Source organism: Nothobranchius furzeri, chromosome 9, assembly GCF_043380555.1.
Source record: "Nothobranchius furzeri strain GRZ-AD chromosome 9, NfurGRZ-RIMD1, whole genome shotgun sequence".
NCBI classification, from domain to species: domain Eukaryota; kingdom Metazoa; phylum Chordata; class Actinopteri; order Cyprinodontiformes; family Nothobranchiidae; genus Nothobranchius; species Nothobranchius furzeri.
Genome location: NC_091749.1, coordinates 4,782,658 through 4,793,537, shown reverse-complemented (window position 1 = coordinate 4,793,537; position 10,880 = coordinate 4,782,658). Strand labels below are relative to the sequence as shown.

At 43.1% G+C, this 10,880-nt stretch overlaps 1 protein-coding gene across 1 annotated transcript in view; it reads left to right on the top strand.

Annotated features, from left to right (window-relative positions):
* Nucleotides 1-10,880, top strand: part of si:ch211-186j3.6 (neural-cadherin) — a 640,545-nt gene that overhangs the window by 482,427 nt on the left and 147,238 nt on the right. The window contains exon 28 of the mRNA XM_054732672.2: nt 5,666-5,793. Within this exon, the coding sequence (XP_054588647.2) occupies nt 5,666-5,793 (128 nt within the window). The remainder of the gene's footprint in view (nt 1-5,665; nt 5,794-10,880) is intronic.

Below are 10,880 nucleotides of genomic sequence, written 5' to 3'. Positions count from 1 at the left end.
TGATGCTCAGCTGTTGAAAAATACTGGTGGCTTCATAACATGTAACCACAAAAATCAGATCTAAATTACATGGGAGCGGGTCTAAGTTTCTGGGCGACGCCATATTAGACGCCATGTTTCCTGCTACGGGAGCCCATGAGGACAAAATGCATTTACTGATTTGTAACAAACGGTCACAAAACTTTTGTCATTCTCAAATGTTGTTGTTTTACACATTTACCTCTTCAGTGGTTGCCAGTGATGAAAGGAGGTCTGATGTTCTTGTCATTTAGCTGAAGTTTGCAGTCCCCAAGGCTTTTTGACCTTAATAGGCATCCGTTGGTAAGGTCTTACTCCAACACAAAAATACTGCTTGCTTGCAACGATTTAGACATCTACTGCCCCCTATCGACAGGAAAAATACACACTCACTTAAAAAGTCCTTAACCGTCCTCCACCTGCTGATGCAGGCTGTCAGTCAGCTGTGTGAGGAAGATGGGAATCCACTCAACTTTTCCCTTGTTAATTAAAGATTACATCAGCTGTCAGAAAACGTTTCCAGTGGAGAAAAGCCCAGACAATCATGACACCGACGTGTAACACAACAAACACTCTTTCAGGATTTTTTCTGTTTCTTTAGCCAAAGTGTTTTCCCCCTCTGGTTTGGTTTGTTTTCACTGACAAAACCACAAATGAAACACAATGCTTTCCTACAAACAAGGTGAGAATGTTCAGTCTGCTGATTGGTCAGATTGCCTAGGGGTGGGGCTTCCAGAAGAAAAAAACACAGGAAGACGGTTGTGTGTTCTGATCCTGATCTTGTGGAGGACAGTCTACTCAGCTGGTCTGAGTAGCCCTGACCAAGGCGTCTTACTGCCATCTTCAATTCAATTCGATTTTATTTATAAAGCGCCAAATCACGACAAGAGTCGTCTCAAGGCACTTCACATAATAAACATTCCGATACAGGTCAGTTCATTAAGCCAATCAGAAATAATGTTTCCTATGTAAGGAACCCAGCAAATTGCATCAAGTTACTGACTAGTGTCAGTGACTATACAGCAATCCTCATACTAAGCAAGCATGTAGCGACAGTGGAGAGGAAAACTCCCTTTTAACAGGAAGAAACCTCCAGAGAATCCTGGCTCAGTATAAGCATCCATCCTCCACGACACACACACACACACACACACACACACACACACACACACACACACACAACCTTTTTCGCACATAAATGACGAAAAAGGGCATTTTTCGCATCAGGGGTCTGACAGGGAGGGTGGCTGACGAAGCGTTTGTTTTTGACGCGCTGGTAGTGAGAATGTGTTGCACGCACACACACACACACACACACACACACACACACACACACACACACACACACACACACGCACACACAAAGACAAGTAATGTGTCTATAGTTACATTGTGATTTCTTAGTAAATATTCTATTTGACTTTTTTGTAATCGTGCACAAGTGCCCCTCCTCTCTCCGTTAGACTCACACATTTGTTTATGTGGCATTTGACACAAATGTGTCTCGAGTAATGGAGAATCCTGAGGATAGGGTATCTGTGATGGAAATCAGGTCAAGGGTCACAGGCGGGACAGTGGAAGAGAGTGAAATCAATTAGGTAAATGAGAAACGAGTCGCGTGTACAGGCAACACCATGTAAGCTAGACAAATGGGTGAAATAATACACTTACAGTTTTTCTCAGTCAGTTTCCTAGGCTCAGCTTCAATATTAAAATGAACTGGATTAGTTCTGATACGTAGCAGCGGCTCTGCTGTTAAAGCGAGCAGAGTCAACCTGCAGGAGAGGGAGAGTTGAGAGGAACAGAGAAGTTAGCTCGTGTTCACCCTGGATTAGAAACCATGACTCTGTCAGGGCTTTGCTGTTTTACTCCTACTACACACGAGAGGCAGAATGCTAAACGTGCTTAAAAAGATGCAACTCTGCCACCACAGCACAGATACTCCTAATTTCCTCAGTGACACATTATTACATTTAGCTCAAGGTGATGCTGCAGTAGGATTCCTGTCATGAAGAAGGCGCCCACTAAGGCCTAGTCCACACGTAGCCGGGTTGTTTTAAAAGAGATTATCCGCCCCTCCAGAAACTTGCATCCACACCAACTCATTTAAAAAAAACTCTGTCCACACGTACCCGGATAAATACGTTGTTAAGGACATGCCAGACCTGTAGGCGGCAGTACTTCCCCCGTTCTTAACCTCGTCCTTTGTCTGTGGTCTTCCACAAGGAGCAGTAATTCCGCCTGCAAACACAAACAAGCAAAAAGCGCTTGGACAATTGATGAAGCGAGCGCAGCTCTGAGGGCTTCCATGATGTCGGCTAGTGTAAACACAGGTCGCACACGTGATGTCAGCATTTTTTTGTCGCGGAAAGTGACGTTGCGGACCTTAAAACTCCGGTTTAGTCCGTCCACACGCAGACACCCAAAACGGAGAAAACGCAGATCTTCACTTTGGCCGGAGTTTTTAAAAAGATCCGTTTTCGTGTGAAAAAACTCCGTTTTCATGTGGATGACGGGCCAAAACGTAGAAAAATATCTACGTTTTGGCAGATCCCCGGCTACGTGTGGACAGGGCCTTAGTCTCAACTCAGGTCAGCGCCTTTCGTGGCTAGGACGCATAGGAAACATCTGTTTTCCACAAGTGCAGTATAATGTGAAATGTGGGAAGAAAGCATTAGTGCACCTTCTGAAAGCAGTTCAATGCAAAATGTCTGTTTCAGTGAAAGAAGGTAATGGAGGAATGAAGAGAGGCGGGAGGTAAAACTGAGAGGCAGGAGATGAAAGGCTGCTGATAGACACATGGGCAGAGCAAGAGGTGATTTAGGAGGGATGAAGAAAGCTCTGCTGCACTCAGATGCACAGAGAAGTTAATGCAGCAAGAGGGAAGTTCGATTTTCAGCAGCCTCTTTTGTCTTCTGACGGCTACTGATTGGTGCATTAAGACAAATGTAGGAGTGTAGGGGTTAGCCAGACTCACACACACTCTTCTCAGTGGTTATTCTTACTCTACAGAACTGAACTGTCTGCATTGTGTGGTGCAGTTTACCAGGAAACGACCAAAAGGGATTTCTCAAAATGCTCAAGTTTTCTGGGTTGTCGGAACATGAGAAGCAATGCTAAACGCTATTGGGCATGAATTTAGACGCCATCAATTAATTTTAGCTGAACAGACATCAAGACATAATTTGAGCATGTTAGTTGCAGTAGCATTGACTCGGGTTATTTTTTTATGACTTCCTCTGGATATCAACAGGGCTGCGCAGTGGCGCAGTGGTTAGAGCTGTTGCCTTGAAGCAAGAAGGTTCGATTCCCGGCCTGGGATCTTTCTACAAGCAGTTTGCATGTTCTCCCTGTGCATGCGTGGGTTCTCTCCGGGTACTCCGGCTTCCTCCCACCATCCAAAAACATGACTGTTAGGTTGATTGGTCTGTCCAAATTGTCCTTAGGTGTGTGTGTGTGTGTGTGTGTGTGTGTGTGTGTGTGTGTGTGTGTGTGTGTGTGTGTGTGTCTGTGTCGCCCTGCGATGGACTGGCTCTCTGTCCAGGGTGCAACCCGCCTGATTGCCCATTGACCGCTGGGGATAGGCACCAGTGGGGGTGCGGTTATCATGAGCACGCCTCAAGTTGTTCTCAAATGAAGGTAAAGAGCTGGTGATGCAGTTAGAGGTTCACATGCACTCGTCTGATGTTTCACGAGTGATGTGAAACAGAACTTTCCAGAAGGAAATGATTATAAAATGTACAAAAATTGCATGCACAGGTTTAAATGTATTATGATTTGTCGTTCACAATCAAATTAAATTCAAAACAACAGAACATTTTTACACTAATGTGTAGAGAAGATGTTCCTACATTTAATTAGAAACCATAAAATGTGAAATATCACCTTAATGGATCTTTAAGTAAATTTAATCAGAAGATCAGGTCTTTTTATTGCAGGGATTGAGCAACACTTCATATTAACTTCAAGAAAAGAGAGAGAGTCAAGTTTCAAAAGTTTAAAGATTTATTACTAAACAAATTAAAACTAGACTAACTTTAAACACTAAATGTATGGTGTAACTAAGGTGAAGTAAGACTGAGGATGGTGTATGTGTGAAATGTTCAGAACCAGCAGATCCAGAGAAACGATCAGTTCTGATGGGAGTGAAGATGTTTCACTCTAAGCTTTGGTTCGGAGATTTATAACACACATTGAGACGCCATTCTGCCGGTCTACGTACCCTTGGCAGAAGTCCCCGTTAGATCAGGAATGTCGAGGTCCAGCTTGACCTTCTCTGGAACCGAAGCCGGTAGAAAAAGCAGCGGTTGCCGACCAGACCAGTCTTGAGATACTTCCAGGTCACGACAGGTTTATTGGCATCATGCAAGACCCAAAAAGGGGTCGTGATGGTTCAGCTTTTATTCTGAAAGGAACCGTTGCAGCAGGTGGAACATGCAACAGATTTTATCCAGCTTGTCGTTGGTTCTTTCGGCTGAAGAGGAGAGTTGGGGATTGGCCACTCCGCCAACTTCTCTAGAACGCTTTGAACTGAAGTTAAGGTGATGTGGGCATAGTTTTATAATTTGGATGTTTTGATTTACGGTCGAATCAGAAAAGGACAACAAGAGGGGATTTACCGAGCACCAACAAAACCACGCCCCGCATCAGATCTTGAAGGCTCTGATTGGATCAGCAAAAGGAAATGTGTCATGTGATTCTTAGCATTACGTGTGATCAGTCTCTAGTGGAAACATTTAAAGTATATTACTTATTATAATACTACTGATCATAAACATTGTCATTTCACAGATTGGTTCACGTTTTATTATTGACTAACGCTTTGTTTGATTAGCTTATTAAAAATAGAATTCTTCTGATTTATTAAAAGAAAGAGTTCTTTGTCTTCATTCTTCTCTTGAGCTGGAAAGGAAGAAACAGTTTAGAAGCAGATGCATGAGACCTTGAGCAATATCTCATGCAGATTAGGTTTCTTTGAGCAGAGCAAAACAGAGCAGGACCTTTCAGGTCAGACATGGATAATTCATCACGCTACAAATGAAAACAACACAACGAAACAGTTTATTAAACACTCACACAGCCCCTCTCTCAAGTCGTCCACCCCATTTCCTGCATTAGCCACCGACAGAAAACGCTCGGCTTTGTAGAACGTAGCCAAAGTTAAGCGGCGCGTGCGTAAATGTGAAACAAATCTCAAACTTTTCTGTTAGTTCTTTTGGGTCCTCGTGAGCTTTAAAGGTTCAGGATCCATGATGATGGATTGTCAGTGTCAGCTGGAAGACATGTCTATTCTTTACATATGGTGCAGAGCACACACACTTTCTTAACCACTTCATTAATTTTTAATTTCCCATTTGAGTAAATCAGAAAATAGAAGGCTATAACTTTTGTTTCATGTTTGGGAACTGCCACAAAGAAAGCAGAAAAATAGCATCACAGCAGCTTTGGTGCAATAATCCTCATCAAGCTAGCAACACCAGCAGTCGTGTCGTGGTGCGTTCTCTCGTTCAAGGCAACTTCACACCGTTCTAATTCTGTTTCTCGCATTAGTTACAGCGGTTTAAATGGTTCTGTTTTTCTTTTCTTGTCCTAAAAACAAAGGAAGTCATGCACTCTCCTTCACAGTTCTTCCTGTCTCTCCATCCAGAGCTAATAGACGGAACCCCCACCTTAAAGATCAACCACGGCTCCGGTACACTGGTGCTACAGTTGCCAGGGAACATCAATGTGGCAGACAGGCGCTGGCACCGCCTGGACGTCCGCAGCAACAGCAAGGTGAGACACATCGTCCCTAAAACACCGGCTGCTGCTTATTCAGCCGGCACGTCCTCATTTATACATTTACTTTATTTATATACAGCTGCAGCCCATCTGGTTTTCTAATATTTCCCACAGATAATTATTTTATTTAAAAAATAAAACCCTCCCAATATATCCTAATTAAAGCAAAACACATAGCAGGTGATAAATATTTGTAACGTCTGTATCCATACATGTATGGAGATGTTGAATATGAGCAGCCACCAGCTGCTGAAGATACCTTTCTGTAGCAGCCATTGATCACACAGTAGATGATGCAGATGCAGAGTTTGTTTCTGTGTAACATACAACTTCAGTGAGGTGGTGGTTTCATACTCCCGAATGTCGACCCACCAGCTTTGGACTCAATCGAGTCCTTAGGCAGTCGGACACTTATGATGGAACATTGAGCAGTTAGCGCTCCTCGAATGCTTCTTGGCAGAGTTCAGATGCTTAAAGATTCATGGTGAGAACTGAATCCATCAGGGACGTCAGTGAAGTGATGCAGAATTGGTTTTCTGCTTACGTACAAGGTAAGATGATGCTTCTGTTGCTCTTTAAGTAACTTGACCTAGATATTATAGGATGAAAATGCGTTACTGAACTAATAATCCAAATCTTTAAATAAAAGAGGAAGTTTGTTTCCACATAGTAAGCTAAATGTTCTCTCCAAAGAAGTTGAGCCTGAGCACAGAACAGCACCAGTGGACCCACTGTGGCTGCTGGGAGACCCAGAAGTAGCTTCTGTTGCAAGCTCCAGCTTTAATTCAGCCCAAGTTCTTCAGGTGTTTATCCCTCTGCAGGCAGGCGCTGCAGATGTGCAACGTTAAAACCGACCTACCCGGTTGCTCCACATACGTACTTCATGAGCAGTTTTTAACTCAGAAGTTCCCCTGAAGGACTCAGCTGTCCATAGGACTGATTGCGCTGGTGGATCGTAACACTGAGTCATTTACAGAAACATGTCGGATACATTAGCCGTTACTGTTTCAGTACTTAGCTTAAAACAGTTATAAGAGCTTTAAAATGTTTTTTATAGGCGCACACATGAAAACGCGTCAAACTCAAACAGATAGTAAACTACTGGTGTGAGATAGCTTGATGCTCATAGTAGCTTTCCCTAGCCAGCCAGTGTGGGGAGACATGACAGAGCAGCGTGGTCGAGCAGTTAAGAGTATGGATTAGCTGGTTGTGCATACGACCAACTAATGGAAGTAGTCATAAGGTGTCAGACGCTGTAAAAGAAGATCCAGGGTGCACAGCCTGTAGCTCGCATTAGAAATTATAGACTACTTAGGATTATTTTTGAGAAAGCATGAAAAATATTTCATGCTCACCAAGCAGACGCAAAGGCTCGAGTGACTTCAGGTTTATTCAAATTAGGAGGAAAATTCAGACTTAGTCGTCACTCTTGTTGTCGTCTTCCTCCGCTTATCCGGGTCCGGGTCGCGGGGGCAGCATCCCAACTAGGGAGCTCCAGACCGTCCTCTCCCAGGCCACCTCCACCAGCTCCTCCGGCAGGACCCCAAGGTGTTCCCAGACCAGATTGGAGATGTAACCTCTCCAACGTGTCCTGGGTCGACCCGGGGGCCTCCTGCCGGCAGGACATGCCTGAAACACCTCCCCAGGGAGGCGTCCAGGAGGCATCCTGACCAGATGCCCAAACCACCTCAACTGGCCCTTGTGTTAAATGAAAAGTACTTTTCGACATCTCTAAAGTAACTCTAAGTAGTTTAATTTAGTTACATTGTTGCAGTAATATGTGAGACAAATATCACATTTAAGCTATTGATATAGAACACACACACACACACACACACACACACACACAAGTGTAGATGCAGTATGCTGTGCCCACTGTTTCCTATGGTCTCCATTCATCTATCTGGAAGTTGCGCCTTTAGCCAACACGCCAGTGACATCACATACATGTGACTAATTTATACCATCCAAATATGAGTGATGGAGTGATTGACTCTCATAAAGCCGTCTGAACTGTACGGTAGAAAGGGAGGTAATTGTAGGACGCGTGAGACGAATGACTGCTTTAGTCGTCCTTTAACACTTCAGCTTTGGAACATTTCAAGTGAGTTAAGCTAAAATCAGCTCATCTTTGTTTGACTAAAACCACCTGAAGCTTTTTCCTGCCAGAATTCACCCACAACCACTTCCCTAAAGTTTGATTCTTCTCTTAAACATCAACAAGACTTTTGAAAGCCCTGTTTTTAAAAGCCCATATAACCCATTTTGACAGCTTCCAGCTCTACACCGTCTTTCTTTGAGCAGAGGACATAAGAGGAGCTGGACAGGCTTCATCTCTGCCGCCTTTCATCCTCACATCGTGTAGAGGCTTCAGTTCAGTACAATTACAGGACTGAGTCAGATGTTTGTCGGCTCCCGTCTAATACAGGATAAACACGTGTGCATGGCTAGCACAGGCTAAAGTTTCACCAACCTGAAGTGGATGGTTACAAATCACATTTTACTTTAGTTAGTGCTTCTTTTACTGGTTAGATGTGTTTAAATGACATTCAAGTGCAGACCAACTACTTTAAGAACCCTCAGTCATTTGTGAATCTGGTCTAATTCACCTCTAAAATAATAATAATAATAATAATAATAATAATAATAATACATTTTATTTCAAAGCGCCTTTCAGGACACCCAAGGTCATTTTACAGAAAACACGTAATAAAATACAATAAAACAATAATAAAACCCAAACAAGAAAAAAGCAAAGAGAGAAACAGTTCAATAAAATCAGAGGTTGTAGGCAGATTTAAACATGTGTGTTTTGAGTTTTGATTGGAAAACGGTAAAACTGTCGATGTTCCTGATGTCTGGGGGAAGTGAGTTCCAGAGACGGGGAGCAGAGCAGCTGAAAGCTCTGCTCCCCATGGTAGCTAGACGGGCAGAAGGAACCGCAAGATGGATGGAAGAAGATGATCTGAGTGAACGGGATGGGGTGTGAATACTTATAAGGTCTGAGATATATGGAGGAGAGAGGTTGTGGATAGCTTTGAAGGTATGGAGGAGAATTTTGAAGATGGACCTGAATTTAACTGGGAGCCAGTGAAGCTGCTGGAGAACCGGGGTGATGTGGTGAAAGGAAGGGGTGATGTGGTGAAAGGAAGACAAAATGCATTTGTCTAACTGTAGAGTTCAGATCCACACATTTATCCTTTGTGTCTTTGTTTCTTTTGAAATGAAAGGAAAAGCAACTGCTTCAAGGTCAGTGTGTCATCAGTGTTAGAATTATCTATTAGGCACATTCGCTCAACATGATCTCAATATGAGCAGTGTTGCTCTCCTATTTTATTCTATTTTACGTATATTTTTAGATTATTTTTATTGTTTTTATATTATTTGTTCATCTCATGTAAATTCATTTTCGTACACGGGGATTGCATCTAATTTCCTTGTACTTGTTGCAATGACAATAAAGGTTATTCTGATTCTGATATTTTAAACAGCATGACTGATCAGACGCTCTGACTTTGATTGTTACAATTATTTTGAATTATATTCCAATTCAAACAAGAGTATGTTTACCTTTCTTGTATTTTTAACAGAAGCTGAAATATTTTACAGCCCTGATTTGAAGACCCCGAGTGCATCGCTACTAAAGTGACAATGTGTAGTTTTTACCATTAATCTCTGGAAATATCCATTGAAACTGTCATGGTCTGGGGAATTCGTCTAACCCAAGACATGCAGAATCACAACCCGAACACAGAAGGATGGAAAATAATATATATTTATTGAAAACGGGGAACTGAAGGCGCACTGGGAAGTCCAGTGGGATTGAGAACGGGAGCGCAGCGTCTGGGGAGGGGAGAGCAAATACAGGTGAGTCAGGGAGGTAAGTCTTAACTGGGAAGGTGCAGAGAAAAGACTTAGTGGGAGTTGAGGAGATGAACAGGAATGAGGGGGGTCCAGGAGAGGGAGCGTGAGGTGAGCAGGAGAGTGGGTCGGTCGGGATGGATGGAGAACGTATCAGGGGCTGAGTCCAGAAATCCTATGGAGCTGTTTCCTGAGACGTCCAAAAACCTGAAGGCAGGTAATCACAAAATCCAAAAATCACAAAGTTCACAAACACTAGAGTATCCAAACCAAGTAGCACGAGGAGGGCTGGAAACTACCAAGCTGTAGCAATCATCCGGCGTTGTGGTGTGTTCTCCGTCCTCCTTAAGTAGCTGACCCACTAGTGGCTAACCAGGTGCAGCTGGGAAACTCCCTCTCCTGCAACACACAACTCAAAGGAGGAAAGTTGAGAGGAATACTCACCCCGGCTCATGACAGAAATGTTGAAAACAGATGCCTCGGTAGAACATGAGCATTGGAACAGGCCTTGGTGGTTCCTGATGACGTATCTCCTAGGCAACCGGGGCGGGACCAAGACATCAAGGTTCCTTGGCATTGAGAAACACCCTAAGTCTCTGAGTGACGCCATACGGGATACCATGTTTCCTTCTACGGAAACCCGTGAGGACATAATGTGTTTACTGATTTGTAACAAATGGTTACAAAACTTTCACCATTAATAAACATTGTTGCTTTACACATTTATCTCTTCACTCGTTGCCGGTGACGAAAGGGAATCTGATGATCTTGTTATTTTGCTAGAGGTTGCACTCCCAGGGATTTTTGACCCTAATGGCCATCCGTTGGTAAGGTCTTATTTTAACACAAAAATAATACTTGCTTGCAATGTTTTAGGTATGCACTGCCCCCTATCGGCAGGAAAAATACTCACTGTCACTTTAAAGGCCAAGTTCACTTAAAAACAGTGTTTCACCGGTCATTTTTGGAATGTTATTGACTACTCTTTCAAATGCTAGCCGAAATTGAAAATGGTCCTCTATGCCGTTTTGCTGCACTAACCGTTGTTAGAAAAACACTCAGGTCAGGAAAATCTATGTCACACTAGCCACGTTTACATGCGCATATTTAATTGGATTGAATGCCCAATCAGATCGAAAATTCTGCAAGTAAACATGTCAATCGGAATATTCTGATCCGATTCGGCCTGATTGGATTGAAATTTCAATCCGATTGAGAGA